This window comes from Anas acuta, chromosome 12 (assembly GCF_963932015.1).
Source record: "Anas acuta chromosome 12, bAnaAcu1.1, whole genome shotgun sequence".
NCBI lineage: Eukaryota > Metazoa > Chordata > Aves > Anseriformes > Anatidae > Anas > Anas acuta.
In genome coordinates, this window is record NC_088990.1 from 3,778,577 (window position 1) to 3,798,797 (window position 20,221).

General features: G+C 43.7%; 1 protein-coding gene across 3 annotated transcripts in view; it reads left to right on the forward strand.

Annotated features, from left to right (window-relative positions):
• ADAMTS17 (ADAM metallopeptidase with thrombospondin type 1 motif 17) overlaps positions 1-20,221 on the forward strand; it is a 173,853-nt gene that overhangs the window by 103,782 nt on the left and 49,850 nt on the right. For 2 of the 3 annotated variants that reach the window (XM_068695902.1, XM_068695904.1), the window contains exons 15-17: positions 9,374-9,494; positions 12,398-12,472; positions 17,373-17,453. In XM_068695902.1, the coding sequence (XP_068552003.1) occupies positions 9,374-9,494; positions 12,398-12,472; positions 17,373-17,453 (277 nt within the window). The remainder of the gene's footprint in view (positions 1-9,373; positions 9,495-12,397; positions 12,473-17,372; positions 17,454-20,221) is intronic. The other variant, XM_068695903.1, reaches the window with a different exon arrangement.

Below are 20,221 nucleotides of genomic sequence, written 5' to 3' on the forward strand. Positions count from 1 at the left end.
CCATACTAACGGGAGGTGGAGGGTTTGGGGGAGGGATGGAAGAGATGATGGTGTTTATTTAAAGCTCAACAATGACAAGCAGTCATTCAGATCGGATGCTTCTACCAGTGAGTAGCAGCTGGATTCCAGTCACTTGTTGCGGACCCTATGGCAGGGCAGTTTTTTCTCTCTCCTAATCATGTAACGTGTTCAGAGTTTGCTGCACACACAGTAGGGATGTGAAAGACGGCTGCTAGTACAGCCTTGCCAGTGCTGGATCCTTCATGCCAGTTCTTCCTCCCAAGCGTTATCCTCGTCTAGATTTTTATCCCGTGCTAGGAGTTTGCCTTTACACCAATAACCAGCCCGCTGACCCAGCAGAACAGCTTTCCCGCACTGCCCTTTCCTTCCACTAACTCCACTGGAGATATGTTGGGTTGCCCTGGGGGCACAAGGCACACCAAATGTGGCATTATTTCTGCTTTCTGTGAGCAGTGAGTAAGAACTAGCAGTCTTTTTTTTTTGCTTTGAGCCTTCCCAGCAGGAAGATGGATGATCACTGTATTAACACGGGTATAAGGGAGGCTTTGGGGACATAATGCAGTTTTACTAATTGTAACGTGACAGGATAAGTGTAAAAGCTTTATCTGGATTGAATTTTGCACTGCTGCAAGAGACTTCCCGCTGCTTCCTGCCAAATAGCTGCTGAAGAGGCATGTTTAATTCAGCCCTTCTGATTTATTCAGATGAAGAATCTGAACAGCAAGTTGCAGGGGAGCCAGCACGGGTCTGATTCTTTATATGCTCTTTAATAAAACGTGCCTTGCACGGAGCCAGGTTCATGGTGCATCCCGAGTTACTTAATTTTTTCCCAGTTTTCAGCTGTATCTAAAAAAAAACCGAAAAACCCATTAATAACCTTTTATAGTAAGGCCAGCTGTGCACCTCCAGCTGTGTGCCATTGACCATTACGCTGGGCTGGCCAGCTTTCCTGCTCCAAACATTCAGATCAGCCACAAATGGTAAATCAGACATCATGGCAATGCACATTTTCTTCTTCCAGTGAGCAGCAGTAGCCAGCTCCCCTCCAAATGAAAACCTTTATGAGCCCAGAGCTTTGGAGGTACATCATGAAAAGCAAATTGTGCTCTAACTTGGGGGCAACTGCCTTTAACTGTGCAGAGAGGTGATGACAGCTGCAGAACATTCAGTCCATTTGCATCTGGCTGGGAGAAAAGGCAAAATGATCAATTCAAGCCGAGCAGATTTGAAAGCCTTCTGAAGTCATTTATAACACTCTTCTGCCTCTTATGCGATCGGGTGCTGAGAATCCCTATGTGTGACTGCGCACCCCATTTGCCATAGATGCTTGTCAAACTAGCTGTGTGTTAAATGAATTTAATTGGCATACTTATTTAATTACTCTTCTTCTCGTTTCTTTACCCAGTGTAGACAAAGCCTTGCAACAAGCATTGCAGGGGGGCTGGAGGAGAGAATAAGTGCTGAAATCACAGGGTGGTATTACTGTTATTTATTTTCTTGTGTAATCCTTTCAGTTAAAGGCTCTCAAAGGCAGGAATGACACACTGCCAGTGTGACAGATGTATTAGCAGTATCCATTGCCTGCGAACATCTAGTCCAGGAAATGTAATAGCTCTTTTCCCTTCAGCAGCATATGCTCCTAAATGAAACTCATGCGTTGTTGTTGGAAAAATGAATGTAGATGAACATGGCAAAGACAAACTGTTCTTGCAAGGAGAGGAGGGTTTTGAGAAGGGAGGCAGGAACAAATTCTTTGCAGCCTCGACATACCCTAACTGCAGTTGGGCACTGAAGAGTCTTTTTTTCATTGCATGTTGTGAACTTTTTACAGTTTCCCTTTAAACCATGAGCTGAGATCCATTCTAACCAACGTGAATGAAGCTTTTCGGTGTCAGCCTCACTATCCTTGAAGTAAAATCATCATTAGCAGCCGAGTCCCTGTGTTGACCACTTACACCTGAAGGCAGCTGGATGGTGTAAATTTGGTTAATGCTGTGGTCACACAAGGAAGCACCAGAAGAGAGCAAAGTGAGCCCTGTAGTTAGCCAGGAGTTCCTAAGTCACCTGTATTTTTATAATCTTACTTCTTGCCTTTGAGATAAATCATACTTTTTTATCCTGTCCTTGTTTATTAGAGTTGGTTTTGAGGATGAGCATTTCATTCTTGGTAGTATTAGAAGTTTGCCAGAATTAGGACAAAATAAAAGCTATGTATGAGCTATGAGTTAATCTGAAAAGTTGAGGACAGTGTTACAAAGTTATGTCTTTAAAAGAAATGTGGTAGAGAAGTAACAAACGCACTTATCCTGACCATCTTCTGAGTAAACGAGATGCCCTGTTCAGTATGCGTACCCATTTTTCATCTTTTCTTGAAATGCACGTTGTTTTCTATCAAGGGGAATTTGTTTTTTTGTGGAATTTTTCAGAAACAGAAAATCTGTAACGGGCCAGAGAACAGCCGCAGTCTGATGAGGCTGAGGAGAGGAGAGTGAGTGCACGGGCGGGCTTGCAGCCCAGTCCCTCTTGCCTGCTTTCACGGTTTGCTTTCTTCAGCATGGACATTACAGTCTTGATGAGGACGGGGTAATGCAGTGCAAACTCCCCCTCAGATTGCATTTATCCTCTCCTGTTCCTCTCCAGGTGGCTTTCAGAGAGGATTTCCTGAAGTTTTTCTTTTCCCTCGAGTACTCAGTGCACATTTCATGAGTCAGCGTTTGTGGAAGCAGCGTGCTTTCTAACCTCTTACACTTCTTCGTTCTGTTCAAGCTGCTCATGTTAGAAGCAAACTGCTGGCAGAAGCAGAGCTAAAAAAGGTGTCAGATGTCACACAGCCGTGGTGTGGGGAGAAGACAAGCTGCTCAGCTGACTGTTGTGATGCAACATTACTTTGTACTGGCTTTTTTTTTCAGAGGAGGATTAGTCAGAGACTCATGATAGGAGAACTTTGCAGTGGGGACTACATATTGTGCTTCAGGGTGTAACCTAAGGTCTCTTTGAAAAGAGAGACCTTGTGTACAGCAGAACCTGGTTAGAGATCTAGGGCAGTCTTTGCTGTGATGTAGCAGTTTAAGAGGTGGAGATTTTTTGGCTTTATCTAGAGTTTTCTCCATGTGTGTTTTGTCACGTTATAGCTATTTTAACTTGCTGGTGAATCTGTAGCACCTTCAATGATGACAAGACACACGTTAGGCTGTCCTGGCACAGCAAAAATATTGTAGAACTACTTTCTTCCAAAAGCGATTGTCATATGGTATGAAAGGTCTGGGCCACAGACATAAAAATGGCCACATTTTCAAAAATAGTTTTTACAGATTGGGTGGACAGTGTCAGTAGACGGCCACAAGTGACAGAGGATGAAATTCAGTTGTCTTCTGGGCCTATTGTTGGCAAACACTTCTCTAATGTGTGCAGTACCCACTTTTTGCCTATGATTGATGCATACAGCTCTGGCTTTGCCTCCTCACTTTATGATTTTCCATGTATTATTCATATTCCTGCATTACAAACTGTGGTACAAGATGTTCCAGACTGGGTAGCTTGTCTCCATACAACCACTTGGCTCTGTGTTGTACTTTGATAAATTATTTGGTATTGCTCACAAAGTCCAGAAGGGTTATTTGAACTACAGAAACCTACTGTATAATTTTTTGTTTGTTTGTTTTGTTTTGTTTTTCTCAATTCCTGTGTCTGTACGAGTGTAATTTGAGCCCTAAAAAGAGGTTTGGGGGCTTTTGGTGAGTACGACATAGCACCAAAGCACAAGATGTTGTTGGTATCTTACTGTGTTTTTTTTTCCTGTACTTCACAGTGGGATATGAAAAAAGTCATGCTGTTTTCCAACTATTTTCCTTCTGTGTTAACTCACAAAGACCACATAATAGCCAATTTATTGTTACCTGCCTTGGAGGCTTTAGTTTGTTCTTGTGGCTGTTGCAGCCAAGAATTGACCAGAAGGAGGCTACATATATCATACACTGATAAATATATATTATTTTCTCATCCAGAAGTGACATGATAGGTGCTTGTTTTGAAGAAAGTAAAATCCAATGGTATGTGCAGCCTGGTGGTATTTGCACAAAGCAGGTCAGAGGCAGGGTGGAATCAGGCCTCGGGTGTCAATTCAGATGAACCTGGTTTAGAAGGATCAGAAAGGGGTAGTTACAGAAAGTGGCCAAAAAAAAACAAAAACAAAAAACAAAGAACAGAAGGAGTTCCTGGGATGGGAAAAGTCTCTGGGAAGGAAAGTGCTTTGTATTATTTTCATGCTTCCTAATGTACCCTGCTCTGCTGCCAAAACATGGGGGTTTCAACACAAAAAGCTTCTATATGGAAAACTGGTTATCAAGAATAATTGTGCATAGCATTCCCATGAACTTGTAAGGGATTTAAACATAAACTCAGTGGGCAGGTGTAATTGCGTGTCTAATGTGAATAAGGTAGCACTAATACAAAATAGGCAGCACACAACTCCTGCTCCAGCTGCGCTGCTCCAATTCAGATAAAATCTGAAGGCTCGGGAAATGACAGGAAGGTGTTTGCTGAACTAACTTTGGTGTGGACTCCAACCCAGAAAACAAAGTTTGTTGTGGAACAGAAAGAGAAGTAACTTGGAGATGAACTGCTTGATTTGAGATCTGGGCTCACCCTCCCGTGCACATCCTGACAGACACCCACGATTCTCCACAGGGGCAGTTGTGTTTAAAGCAAAGCAATCGGAATTCTCTTACCTTTAGATCCGAATGTCGGCTGCTCACATGTGCACGTTCCTGTTTCATGTGGCCCATCCCTGGAGGTAGCAGTGGACACTGGATATTATGGACAAAAAGTTGGCTGTGCAAATGAATCTGTCATAAGCAGCATGCTCTGTACATGATTAATTTGTAAAATGGCACATGTTGCATCAATATTTATATTTGATCCATTGAGACAGCTAGTTAACTCAGCATATGGGAAGCATTACAGTGTTGTGAGTCTACAATGTCGTTTCTTACACAGGGTGGGTGTATGTAACAAAAATAATTGTGTTTATGTAGCAAAACATATTCACACAGGCTGTATCAATTGAGCTCTTGCGCAGCCATTCAAAATACAAATAAAAATATCATTTAAAACATCCAAGCAATACAGCGCATAGTTCACACAGAAGAATCCAAATGATGTGCATTCAAGAGGAGGAGTTTTCCTATGCTGGAGCCAGCAATGACTGAAGCTGGAAATACCACCCAACAAGCAGTATTTTCAGATGTTTAATTACAAAAATGCGAAGAAAGGGGAGGGAGCAAAGGAAGGGTGGGCTGAGGTATCAGCTGAGTGAATTGCAGGCCTTTGGCTCAGCACACAGGCAGTTACCTGCCAATTTAAAGGTCAGTAGTTACGAAACACAGCATCAGAGCAGGAGACTGTGGTCGAAGATCACTAAGAAATCTGTGGATATAGTTGAGACCCTCCGTGCTGAGGAGTTCAAGCCCTCAAAGACTGTCTTGAGGTTTCCTGCCAGCACTCCCATGTTTCAACATGGGCAAGGGACTGGTTTTGGTTTAAAATCTGCTTCCTCGTTGTCTGATTAATTATGCTGTTAACTAGCAGTCCTACAGCACTGCAGGCTGTCAGCAGCTAGCACAGGCAGGGACTGCAACTCCTGGGTGATGCCAACATCGGTCCCTTTGCCAGAGCTGTGGATGTCACTGTCCAAGTCTCTGTTGGACAGTCCAGGGAAGATCCAGGAGGCTGAGAACACGGTTCGCAGTGCTGGATGCACACACAGACTCCTACTAGTAAGCACGTGGTGGCTCTACCAGGCAAGATCTTCATTTTCTATTCTTTCTTGTGATTATGGTAGAGCTCCAAGTACACTGCTCATTCCTGAAGGGATCATCTTGGTAAGAAAACAGAACTGCTTCCCTTTTTACCAGTCCCTTCAAGGCTGCTGGAACTGAAAGTATCCAGCCAGTACTGGGGGTACTGGTCCATGGATTCAGTCTGCTAACCTGCAGGATAACTCTTGGGTCAGAGAGCACACAGGATATTATTGCAAGGTGTCTTTTCTCAGCATGTAAAGCTTCCCCTTTGTGCCCTTCTGCTGCTTATTGGAAAAAAAATCACCTTCCCTTTTTCAGTACGCTGTACAGGAAGCAGTGCAGGATGAGTTAGAGATGATAAAGATCAGGTAACTCCCTTGAACTATACTTGGGATTCAAGGGATAGTTTCTGCGCTATGAAAACTTGAGTTGTGAGCAGCATAATTTGGGATTTGCCCTGTGCATACTGTTTATTAAGCCCTCATGTTTTTGAAAGCCTTCTGCAGCTAAAGGAAGTCTGTATCTATTGTAATGATGCATCATATAGTGCATACACCAGAGAGTGGAGTGTCAGTTGGAAGCTGATAATGCACAGGCCTGATACATCTTCCCCCAGGGCTGCTGGGGCTTGGGCTTAAGCCTCTGGCCCCTGGAGCTGGGATGTCAGCAGCTTCCTCGCCTAGGGGAAGGCTGGAGACCTCTCAATTAATGGTCCAAGGACTGCTGACAGATAGTTTCCTCCCAGGAGGGGTGCTGGTGACTGAAGTGGTCACTGTAATGTGTTTCTAAGGGACTTTGGAGCTCGTGGAAATGCGTTGTGAAGTGTTAGCAAAAGCTGTTTCATTATGTACTGCTACTAAATGTGCTTGTGCTTTGGAACTGATTGGAAGGCTTTGGGAGGGGAAAATGGGCTCTAATGTTTATGTAGACTGGAGTAAAGTGCTTACAAAGTATTTTTACCTCATAAAGTAACAAGAATGCACCAATTTTCATCTTGAAGCCAGGAAAGCAAACTCATTCTCAAAGTTTTCCTTTGCAAGAAGCCGTTTCCTGGCCCCAGTTTGACAGAAGCCTTGATCATTAAGTCCCAAACTGACGGGCAAAGTGGAGGAGAGGGCAGATGCCACCAAAGGGAATGCTGCAAGGGTCATTCCCATCTCTTCCACTCTCAGGCAGCTGGGCAGAAGATGAAAGGCAAAAAACAGCAAAGGTTTTAGAGGGTGAATTCAGTGGGTGCTCCTTCCCTGTCCTCAGAAAAGGTCTATGAAGTCAAAATGTGTCAGTTACTGAGGAAATGTGGGAGGAAATGGCTTGTCTTGAACCCCAGTTTCCAAAGAAGGGGGATTTACTCTTTCAGAGGCTTTGTTTGCTTGCAGTGGCTTCCATTAACTGGGAAGCTGCAGCGTAAATGCAAACCATGTGATTGCTCACCCCCTGTTCCCTGCCTGCCTCCGTTATAGTCCTACAGACTCCTCATGGAGCGCTGGGAATAAGTGTGGTTCAGCACTCATTATATTCCCTTTATTCATTTGTATGCTCACATAGTGCTAATAACAATGCAGCGCAATAAAAGATAGCACAAGAGCCTTAAATTAAACGCAGCCTTTCCAGTATCTCAGCAGGGTGGCAGGCAGGCATGGATTTCCAGCTGTCTTTCAGCAAGCCCATTAATAAATCACATTTATTTGCCTGGAAGGAGAACTGCTGGGACATCCTTCTGTTTTGGGGGCAGAATCATATTCAATATCTCCACATTATTTGTTGGACATGGGTGTGAAGTTTAGCCCTGAGAATTGGAACTGCCAAAAACTCCATGGTCCTCTTCAACTTTACTTAATTCCCATTTATATAGTTGTGGGTTTTTTTTGCTTTTTTTTTTTTGTGTGTGTTTTTTTTTTCTGTAGTCCTTGCCTACCAACTTAGATACTGCTCTAGTTAATGAGCAGCATCTCACTTGTATGCGTTTATGTAAGGATGATCATTTTTTTTCAGCATTTATCTGTCTCTACTGATTTATGCAGACAAACACTGCATCAGAACAAATCCAAATGCTGGCAGTCTTTGATCCCTGTAATACATCTGGATTTAAGCAGTGGCCAGTGTCTTCTGAAGCAAGGGGAATGCTTGAGTTCAGGTCCAAATTACATTACTTAACACGCAGGCAGCCTCAGATAAACAGCCCAAGTTCTCTTCATCTTTCCCTGCTTAACCCGTTTTTCAAAATTCTCATTATTTTAATTGTTCCAGTGTTCCTCTGGCTTTATTATAAGAAGGCAAGGAAGGGAGAGACGCAACAGCCTTGTTCCAATAAGCGTTACTGGTGACAGTCCTGCTAACTCATTTGCCAAGGAATTGTTTATCTACAGAGAGGGAATCTGCAACTTACAGCTGAATCCCTGCTAATAACTTGCATAATCAGAACTCTTATTTCAGCCAAAGTTTGTCTATTAAGACTGAATTGCTGATAATTTGGAGTCTTACAAGGACAGAGAACAATTCACACAGACTAATTAGAATAATACCATGATGTTCAATCACATTGTAATTTTGTCTTACTAACCTCGAGATCCAAAAGTCTTGTGGTCAGTGGTCACCACCAGAACCTGGCAATGGTTTGTGAATAGGGAAGGTCACCGTGACAGCCTCTGTAGCTGCAGGGAGAATACTGTGACTGCTCTAGTTCTGCAGCCCTCACAGACAGCTATATTGTTATTGGAAACAGTTTTACTAGGTATTGAAAACTCTGAAAATACCATTTTAAATGAAGCTTTAGATGAAATCATGATTATTTTTAATTATTTTTTTTTACAAATGAATGTCAGTTCTTAGTACAGTGGAAATATCTGTGAATTTTCATAAAATCGTATGGTACGTAGTGGCCATATATGAACCTGACCTGATTCCATTGAAGTATTTTTGCACTGCAGGTATCTTGAGTCATTTTATTGGTGAGCTTTTTTTTCAGGTGTTGCCAAAGCACAGTCACTCCCTGGTAAGATCCCAATCCAGAGCAGGGCTCGTTCAGTGAGCCCCACGCTGAAACTTACAACAGCACCCTGACTTTTGGTGAGGTGAGGGACTGAGACCAGGGTTCTGGTTACTTGGGTTAATTGCCATTTAAGCAAGTCACATTTTTCTCTTCTCTAAACTAAGTGTCACAGTGCTGGTGCATTTCTGTGGGATGTCTTTGAGTTCCTTAGGTGGAAATTGCTGTACAAACATGAAATATTGTTTTAATCTTTTGTTGTTGTTGTTTGAAGGAAGCTAGAGTGGGTTAGTGTGAAATCCGTGATGATACCTGGAATAACTAGTGGTTTTGAAACTCTCTTCAGTAATGTCTTCTGATTCAAAGTTCGTGCTCTTAGTGTTAGGGAAGGGGGTTGCTAAATAACCAGCTCAACACTGTTCCAAATGAATGCTCCACTGATTCACAGCGTTCAGTTCCTCCTGTTCAGGTTTTCAGTCAGGTGTCTATCGTAGTCTTGACATCAATGTTTAGAGATACTTTAACCTTGCAAACAAAATAATTGGGGACCTCTGGTTGTTGTCATTAGAAAATTGGCTGCGATGGAATCATTGGTTCAGCTGCCAAAGAGGATCGCTGTGGAATCTGCAGTGGTGATGGCAAAACCTGTAAAGTGGTGAAAGGCGACTTCAACCACACGAAGGGGATGGGTGAGTAACCCTCAGCAGCATTTCAGCAGAGCGGAGGTTCTCTTAACTGCTTGAGGAGAGTTAAAGAGAGGCAGTATAGCTCTTCTTGGATAGCATTTGACTCACCTGTGCTGATGAACACATTAGAGGGCAGCTGTTCTCTGAATTTGCATGATTTCTGATTTATAATATCATAAAACTGTTCATGACATCCGACTTTTGCAGATGATGGGTAGGGGTCTGACACCACTGGCTCCACTGATTTTCTCCTTTTCCAGCCAGTGGTGCTGCCAGGAAAGGTTCTGTAGAAGTGTGTGACGAGGAATCAGTGAAAAGATATGCAAGAATGAAAATACTGACTCCTCCCTCGTCTTGCCTTTGAGTAACTCTCCAAAGATAGATACTCAGCATTAAGTCTTACCATTTACTGAGCCTCTTGTTAGGTGGTGAGTTGGGAGTGCTGAGAACTTCTCAGGATCACGCCTGATGGAGCTGTGCAGTATCCAAAACTGTTTCTTATTTAAAACAACAGAATCTGTCTAGGAACACAAAACAAAATTCAGCTGTGATATTCTGCCTGCTTCTTATTCAGTTGCCCAGATAGCAGCCGTTCCCTCTCTCTGAAATTCAGAATGAAGTTTCTCATTTTGAAAGCTGCCGGTGCTGTTGATGTTAAATAACAGATAAAATCGTAGGATCTTCTCCAGTGGGAGGGAAGTCTGATTTCAGCACCATCCTTGAGCTCTTTGGGAGCTCTGAATGATGCACATTGTATGTTCCAGATGATTCAAGCTATAATCAGTGTATCTCAGCTAAATAAAAAAGCCCTCCCCTGTGAATATTATTACTGAATCCCTGCCAGCAATAGCATCCAGTATAGCATAAAAGAGCTTCTGGTCAGACTTAAGACTTTCCCCTCTGTTGTTAAACATTAATGTATGTGCAGCTTGGTGTTTGAATTAGTCTTTGTTCCAGAGTTTCTGTTCCATGCTTCTGAGAAACCTTGTTACCATTCATCCTAACCCGGCAAAGGGAGGGAAAGCCAGATTCAGGACTCACAAGCTGCTCCAGGAAGAAGCAATTGTCCAGCAAAAGTGATTTCACATTCAGGGAATAGAGAGCTGCCATTTCTGTGTGCATAAATACCTTGAAAGTGTGCTACTCCAGGACTGAGTTCAGCAAAGCACCCAGAGATTTCATTTAAGCACACGCTCCAGTTGTGGTTGGTTACTGAAACAGCACAAGTGCTTTGTGGCTTCCTTGAATCAAGGTCTCAGCACTAAAGTGATTTTGTTCATTGGCCTCTTCCTCTGCATCCTCCTCCTTCTTATCTGTGGGGCCAGCTGTGACCTGTCACCTCCTGTGAGGTGCAGGTGGGATTTCCCACCTCCACCACGGCTTTCTGGAGCACATTCATGCTGTGGCATTGCTAGGCCAACCTGCTGAATAATTTCCTGCTTTATTGCCTTTGACTCTTTTGTCCTGGTTATTTTCCACCTATTTGTGTCAAGGCATTTGCACTTGACAGAAATGGTGTAAAAAGTTCCTCTTTTCAGTTGAAAAAAAAAATAGTCTCTCTTTCTGTAGCAGATTTTACAGCTGTTCCTGAACTTCCCGGTGGCTCCTGAAGAGAACTATCTTTTATCTTTTCCAATTAGACTACAAAACATCTCGGGTAGATAATAAGAAATGGCTGGGTCACTGCCAGGAAGTTGCACTAATTCCCAGCTAGACAAACTGCCTGAGGGTGGTAACTTTACAAGGCTGTAGGAACAGAACAGACTCGACCTTAACGGGTTGTGCAGCTGCCAGGACGCTGCAGGAGGGATTCACCCCCAGTGCCGTGTTGCCTAGTGGGAAGAAATGGCTGACGGGATCATGGTTTGCATTAGGCTCTTCAGGCATTTACTGATTCTTCTTCTCCGATGATCATCTTAGAAGTGCAAACTGGTCACAAGGTTGCGTTGTCGATGCCACAGAGCCCTTTTGAGTGCTTCCACCTTTACCCATCTCACGGAACTCACAGGAAATTAGTTTTAAAATAGTAATCTCATAGAGATTTGTTAGAGGCTTTGATTTATTACTTTTTAAAGGGAATTTTATTTTTGGGAGTAACGATTTTAAAAATGATCATCCATGATAAAGTAAGTAGTCTTCTAGGTTGAAAATCATCCTTGCTTTCTTTTTTATTATTTATGCTCTTTTAATGAACATCCTAGCCTACTAACAACAAAGGAATATTTACACTTTATTTATTCCCTGTTCCTGTTTTCCTGGTTTTGGGTTTCTTCTATGTTACATGCTGAATATAGACTAGTTCTTTTGATGTAGGATTTCTGACCCCAATTCTGCAAAGATTTTATGCATCCATTTATATCAATTTATATTCATATACTGGTGTTTTGCAGTCAGGTCCTTGGGTTAACTTACTGAATCTCGTGCAGCAGGCAAAGCTGCGGTGTTAGATCTGAGGTATCACAAGTGAGCATTTGGTTACTCAAGAAAAAAAAAAAAGTCCTTTTTTTCTTTCAATAAGTCCTTAAGCAAACGTACAGAAACCTGACAGAACTCTGGTCAAATGTGAACACGAAATACAAATTTAGGCTTTGGATATGCAAGTGATTGCACAGGTCGGTTGCAAATGCTCACAGACTTGCTGCAATCCATGTTGAGGCCAGCATCCTGCATTAAGTATGCCGGTGGGTTATCTCAGTAGAGAATAGCTTTCAAATATCGAGCTGTTGATTGTTTTGGTGCGGTGTCTGCTTTGGGAATTGCAACTGCTTCTTTGGGTGAGATCTTCAGCTGCTCTACAGGTGGGACTCCACTGACCGCGGGTTGGCTCCATGTCCTGTGACTGCAAATGGTGTTGTGGAGCCCTATTTATGGAACTAAACCCATACCAACTCCTTTCTGTTTCTTAGTCACCAATAGTCATTGTAAGAAGGTTTCCACATGTGTGATGACAAAGGCAAAGGCTGTTCCCAAGTGTTTCTCGTGTAAGATATTTGAATGCTGTTTGCAGTGTTCGTGGGTGCTGGTGATGTCCTTTGGTGTTGGTTCTTCGTCTTCTTTTGGTTGGATGAGATGGGGAGATGGGTATCAAAAGCCATGGATAAACTTCAAGACCTTTTACTAGTTAGTTTGTTTTTTCACAGATACCAAGAACAGATCCTTTCCTTTTAGAAGAAGTGAAAGAGAGATAAATTTTCATTAACCAAATAAAAAATACTGGGCCTGTTTCTTGTTGTGATGCTGAATGTCACATACACTTCTGTGCAGCTGGCTGTCCTCAGTAGGCCGGCCGAATGCGCTGTTTAGACTGAGATTTTACTTCTGACTGGCACCATGCCCTGTACCTAGTGCTATGAAACAATTTAAAAAATAAAAATAAACACGGGCTTGTTCTGAAGTCCATCTCAGCCTCCCTGTCACTGTACAAGGGACCTAGAACTAGAGGACAGTTGGGTAGCTGATCTGTATTACTCACTAGGGTGTCTGTCCAGACTCCAAGTCTGGGCCTGTAGTGCTCAGACCTGCATCAAGAATGAGCCATTTTCCTTTGCATCTGTCACTGTTGATTTTTCTCACCCATATCAACCTTTTCATTGCAGCTCTTTGCTTGGGATCCAAAAGAACCCTAGTTATTTGGAGTTTTTTAATTGCAGAGCACAATATGGTGATATGTGCCAGTTCTGACTGTTGTTTTGGGAGATGACTAGTGCATCTTTGCTAGCAATTTCTGTTTGTAAGATGATGAAAACACAGGCCTTTTATTTCATACTTTATTTTTCCAGCACATATTTAAAACAAATAAAGGAAATTTGGACAGTGGTGCTGTAGTGCTGGCTAGGAGCATCTTTACACAATGCAAGAAACTCATTTCTTGTCAGTAGGGCGTACATCTAAATGATGACAAAATAGTGCCCCAGGGATAACTCCTGGGGTGTCTTACAAGGGTTTAAGCAGAACATATAAGAGAGATACTCACAACCAACTTTGCAGTAATAGTAGGAGGCTTTGAAATCTATCCATGGCTCTCCGGTGATAGGATTTTCTTCCAAATGAGCTATCCCATGGCTGGAAGCGGACAGGTGCTGATGAGGGAATTACTCTCAGGATAATAGCAAGAGAGAATCAGCACAGCTGCTCCAAAGATGGTTATGTACTTACTGCTGGATGTTTTTGCACTCCACTGCAGAAACCATCACTCGGTAAAAGGTGCAGGATGGGAAGGGTCATGGGAACTGATACGCCTAGGTGGACAGGGCAGCCTGGTTTCCTTGGCTTCCACCCTGAGATCTTTGTTCTGATGGGGAAGCCTGATAACGGGGTGAGCACTGCTGACATCTCACATTTATTGTCATGTGTGTACAGGGATGGGACACGAAGGCACAGTGCCTACAGATCGGTGCTTTCAGCCATGGGATAATTTCCCCTTTACCTTGGAGTCTGTCTTTCACTGGGATGTGAGCTGGGAAAGTGGTTTTGCCGTGCATCAGTGACGTTGTGAAGTTCATACTAAACTTTCTCTTCATTCTGAGAGTAACAACAGCTAACAGTGGATTTCCCTGTGTGAAATGCTTTCCTCTTGCAAATCTCTCCAGCATTTAAATGAAGATACAGTAGCCACTGTTCACATATTCATCTCCTTGATGACAAAGCCGCATCTTTGTTCTGGTGTCTCTCCTAATACGAGTTACACCATATAATTTGTATCTAGGATTTGCTTCAATCATGGTCTTACATTCCTGAGACACTGATGTAATGCAGATTGTCCAGAAAGATTGGTGCATGCCAAAGTAACTGTTCCCAAGGTGGAGCATACTGCATACAGCACTATAAATTATCAAATAATGAAGCTCTCCTGTTGTACTTTCAAAGCTTCATCTTAACAGGCTGATTTATGGGTGAAATTACTTGAAATACTGCCTGATAGTTGCCAAATCTCATCAGTCTTTAACCAATGCCTCATTTAAAGCAGAACTTGAAGCCCAACCTTGCAGACCCCTGCATTGCAGACAATTATCCTAAGACCTAACAGATCTTTGAGACTCCTTGACGCCGGGCCAACTCTTGAGACTTTTTTTGGTCTTACTAGCTGACACTTGGTAATCTTTCTGGCAATCTGCAGTGACAGTTCGCTTAATAAAAAGTGCCTCGAAAACAGTGAAGATGTTTTCTGGTGCAGTTATCTCAAAGATCAGGATTATTTTGGGACCAGCAGCATCGCATTAGCACTAAGGACCAGACTGGAGCGGTGGTAGCTGTCCGAGTTTGTACCTGTGGCAAATTTGCATGGATGGTGTACAGTATGTTTGCAGTAGGATTTGATCACTAACTCGCACAATATTGCTAGAGATAATGACCAAGGGTGTAAAGATGCTGCTTTTGGTACATGCCCAAGATCTCTGCTTCCTCTCTGAAAGGACAGGTCAGGTCCGTACAACTGCAGAGTGGTTCACAGCTCACTGAAGAAGCAGTAAAGGCCAGCAGTTGGGTTTGTGCTGCATGATCTCGGTGAGTTAGCTTGGTGTGTTTCTTCTTACTCAGGAGCTGTGAATACAGCCCCCCAAAGCCATCAATCAGGATTAGAAATTACATGAGGAGAAAAATCTGGTATAAGACCAAACCAAACAGTCTCCACAACTAATACCGTATTAATAGCTTGCACTCCACTATTTACCATTGTAAAAAGGAGCAGAAAAGTCAGCTTTTCCACGTGGTGTTCCTCTCATGACACAGTGATGAAATGAGAGTGTATTTATGGCACTAGCTGGACCTCAGGCATGGCTCCCCAGCTCACCCAGCTCCAAAGCACTGTGACGCTCCCGGCTGCTCTCGGTCAGGGGACAGATCCAAAGCTCAGTGAAGCCAGTGACTGGCTTGCCACTAAATTCAGCCCAACTTTGCATTCAACCCTTGCATGAGTTAGTTCTGGGCATTCATATCTGGCAAACAATTTTAATTTTAAGGAATAGTACTCGAATAGGTATGTTAAATTACCTGAACCTTGGGCATGTTCCAAAGTGGCTTCCTAACAGGGTGTTGAGGTGTGTAACAGGGCTGGTTTCCCTGGGACGGGCTGGCGTTAATCACACCTTTGCCGTGTGCTCATGGCTGGTGGCAGCTGTTGGTCGGGGTTGTATGCAGGTGCATGGGGTGCGGTGAGGTTGTTTGATTTCTGGAACACTCTGTATTTACTGTCATTTGGTATCTCAGCTGATGAAAAAGACAACTCCTGGCAGCGTCTAGAGTGAAATCCAACATCTGTTTGATTTGATTTTATAACAGAATTTTGTATTGCATTTAAGAGTACCCAGACATGGTTTGTGGTTCTGCTGTCCCTCTTTCTGTTTTACCTGCAAGGCTAAGTGACTATTTCTGAGATACACCGAGTAAGAGAGAAGTAAGGAAGAAAACATGCAGAAAGAACTGAACTGAACTGAAAGGTCAAACAGTAAGTGTGATTCAGATGCAGTGATCAGGGAAAGAGGGACTGTGTCTAGCCCAAATCAGCTGTCCACCCAGTGACCCTCATAAAACCCAAGCAATCAGGCCTCATTGATATGACACCAAAGAGGCTGGACACTGCTTGTTCAGACAGCCTGAAACCCAGAATTCCTGTCTGACTCACTCCATGTCATGGTGGCAAGAGAGTCACTTAGTCCTGAGATGCATTGGGTTGTCAGCATCCTTCTTTAAGGCTTTTCTTATCAGTGTAGCAGAAGCGTGGCCATTCAGCTGCGCTTGTCCCTGAAATAGTTCCCCAAATCTTGCTGAATGCTAGAGGAGCCTCTGCTCCTTGCTCTAGCAGTTCTCCAAGCTCTTGCTGTAGCTTGCCCTTGATTTCCATAAAGGCAGAGCTGACACAGAAGAGCTTCACACGGCCCTTTATGAAGACAAAAAGGAGGGGAGAGAAGGGGAATGAGGGAACATACAGAATAAGCTACTTAACATGTAAAAGAAACAGGAGAGCAATAATCCATAAGATGTGCCAAGTAACACACTGCAAAGTAAACTGGGTGGCCAATTAGAAAGAATCAAATCATGGTTGTGATGAGATTAGTGTCATTTACAGGGGGCTGATTCAGAGTCCAATGAAGCCAGTGGAAAAACTTTCCCTGACTCCCAGGCCTTTGAAACGGGCCCTAATGCTCCTCAGCTTTTTAGTTTAAAGGCAGCAGTTTCACCCCATGGAACAAGTACGTAACTCCACATGGCTCTGTGGTGGGGGAAAACACGCTACGTTTCCTTGTAGCTCCTTATTATTCTTACTGTTATTCTGTTAGTGAATAGTAGGGTAATTACATCATATTGCTGGTTGTCGAAGGAAGCATGAAGAGGCCAACAGAGTTTCAGAAAAATAAAGACCAAGAGAATTCCATAAAAATCTGATGGGGTGCTGTAAAAACTTCCCTACCTTGTCAGATGCTCGGATGGTCTCATTTGGCACGTCTTGTTTCTGCTGGCAGCACTTGGGAGATGGTCAGTCTCTGACAAAGTTTCAGCTCTGTTGTTACATTAAATCTGAGCTGTGGAATTCGGTTTAGCAGCCCAATGCAAAGAGGCTGTTAACTATTATATCCTCCAGAACATTTATATAAAGCTAATGTGCAAGTGAAAACAAAGTTATTTTTCCCACATGTCCCACTAATTCCTCCTGTTCTGCTTAGGCATCATCCAAATGTTCTGTGGAGGTGAGTCCTTTCAGACAGCGATCGCAGCCAGGAGCAGGGATCTTTTTAAGAGGAGATGACAGGAGTATCTATCAGAAACTGGATTTCACATCACAGATATCTGGGCAGGAGTTGATTTTTTCATGGTGAGATACTGAATGATTGATGCCTCTGGCTGCCCGTGGGTTGTTCTCATCCATCTGCCCTTCTGTTGCCACAGGTTACATCGAAGCAGCTGTGATCCCTGCAGGTGCCCGACGGATCAGAGTGGTTGAGGACAAACCTGCTCACAGTTTTCTGGGTAAAAAGACAGAACAAAAAATATTTTCCTTCAAAACTCAGCTCTGTTCTCTGTTAAAATGATGCTTCTCTAAATGCCTTGTAAGTGATGGGTTTGTTGTTTTCACAAAGTGGCTTTGATTTTGTTATTGTTTCGATCTCTCTACTTTTGTGGCTTGATTTCATGATACTTGCTTGACGTGATAGTACATGACACTTACAAGGCCCTTGTGCAACTGGAAAGGACCAAACAACACGTTTATGTAGACAGAAGGATTTCTGAACAGCATTTGGCACTGGGTTGAACATAGCTGCCCGCACTTAGGGAGGGAGTGGAAAAGAGAGCCGTGCATTTAAAGGAAGGATTGGCAGAGATACCAACAGAAAGGCTCCAAGCTCAGACTGGAACAAAGGCAGCACAGGGGAACTGATGTCCCTTAAGGATCTAACCATGATGTTGCCTGCCCCATTGCCTGCAGCAGCAGGTTTTCACTTGGTGCTGTTCTCAAGACCTGATTCTGCATTCTGAGGTGCGGGATCTATCAGTGTTTCAGCCCTTCCATAGCCTGATGTTCTCATAGCAGTGGTCGGAACAGATACATGTTCCAGCTGATGCTTAGCCTGGAAAGTATTAGGTACTGTTTTCACTTGTGTATGTTCTGGTTCTCTCAAAGTGAGCTTCTCAGAGTGGAGACACTGTGAGGTTTCAGGGTAGAAAAGCACTGGAAGATGGGATTGCGTCCAGGGATATATCAGGCCTGTGGTAGAAACTCTGAGAGGATCACAAAGCTTGCTGCCCTCCCATTGTGCAGAAGGGGAAGCTGAGGTGTCAAAACGTGTTCATGGCTATGCATGGAGGCAGTAGCAAAGCTCGGGCTGGGATCCTTGGCAAAAACGTTGCCATTTGTACCACTTCTTGGTAAGAAGCATGTGTCCCTGCTGGTACTATTTCTGCTAGTGCTGCAGCCAGCTTGCTGGGAGAGGATTACGCCTACACGTAAGATGTTTGACATAGCAAAGAACTGGTGGAACAATGAGAGCCAGTGTTTCCTTGGGCTTTGCAAATACTCTGTCTGCTGGGAGCCAACCTTTTTGTTTGTCTTGGTGGGATTTACACAGGTTATTTGTCAGGGGTTTGGGCTTTGGCAGATAGCTGCAACAGCGAGATTCCTATGTGGAGCTAGCCCTTTGTTGTGACCAGTTAACCTTGACTTAAGCAGGTATTTCTCCAATAGGTGGTGAACATTGGAATTTACGGACATTTAAGAGCAGGACTTGGCCCTTGTATGTGTCCCATGAAGACAGATAAAAATTCTACAGATTTTAGATTAAAAAGTTCTTTCCAGGAGCACTGGGCATAAGGAAAAGATGCCCAGTGTCTTGCTAACCTCAGTTATTAAGTAGCAGCAGGAGTGTTCCAACAGGACAAAAAGATGACCAAGGAGACTAAATTCTGGTCACTCCGTTAGGCCTCGTAATGCATTGTAAATCCAGATCCGAGTGTGAAAGGATTTTCTTTTTCAGTTACACCATCAAAGCTGAGCCCAATCAGGTCCTATTTCCACTCAGAACCAGGTACAGTGTTTTGGATTTGAGCCCAGCATAATTTGGAATCATTATTCCATGTGCTGGGAGCAGTGCCTGAAGAATTTCCCTCCACCTACAGGCAACCCACGCTGGCTGGCTTGGCTGGCTGCAATGCTTAAAAACCACCTTGAACAGGAAATGCCTCGGCAGTTTGTGTCCACAGGCTGGGAAGCAAGCTGGAGGGACCCAAGGTGGAAATAAAGATCTGACAAGGTGCCAGGTTTAGAAACAGATTGGTCAGTTCCTGTCTTTGAGCCAACAAGAAAAGGAGTTATGGGTTGTTGCTAGGGTTCCTTTTCCTTAATGTTCTTCTACTGTACAGCTTCGAGCCAGGAATCAGCTCAGAGATGTAAGAGTGTGGATGCTTGCTACTGCCTAAATGCTCCCACCATGGGGAGAAGGGAGAGAGCTGTGCTTTGCTGCCCTGGTTGAGGCGTAGGGACCCAGGAGAGCTGCAGCCAGCTTGGGGCACTTGCACCGAGTGAAGAGAAGCTGTGGTGAAAGCGCTTTGGCTCAGATCCTCTGCTGAATCTCCAGTGGAACTCCTGCAATCCTTAGTGAGCCCTTTGGGGCTGTTTCCAGACTCTCCTGCTCTGTTACTTAGGGAACAGTGCCTGCAGCAATCAAAATCAAACCTTTCCCAGAAGAGAGATCCACAAAGATTAAACATTTTGTTTTTTACCAGCAAGCCGTCGTCCTTTGATGATGAGTTGGATCCAAAGCATAGTTTTAGTCATTCAAACTCTCAAACGCTCTTGTGAGCATGGGCCGTGAGATTTTTGCTAGTCAGCTGTGCTGCTGTGGAGATAGTTTTATCTCATCCCCAGCTTTGATTAGTCATGGTTGTGGCCTCAAGCCTTTGAGCAGCGTGGAAGCCACTCAGCTTTGGCAGAGGAAAACAATCCTGCTTCGGAATTGTCTGAAGTTTGCACAGGGCACTTCGTAAAATTTTCGGTCTTTAAATTAAATGAGCCCCAAAACATAGCTGGGCACTGAGGCCAGTTGTCAGCACCTAGGCAGAAGGCTGCCTTGGTGCTGCTTGTTGGGAAGGGACCCTGCAATGGCCTGACCCATCCTAGGCATTGTTCAGGAGAATGCAGGTTGACCTGGCCATAAAGTATGACAGGGATTATTTAAACAGCATAAATGATGGCGTTGAGGTGCCTCGGAACATGTTTGTCCCCTGTACGTGGAGTGGCAGAA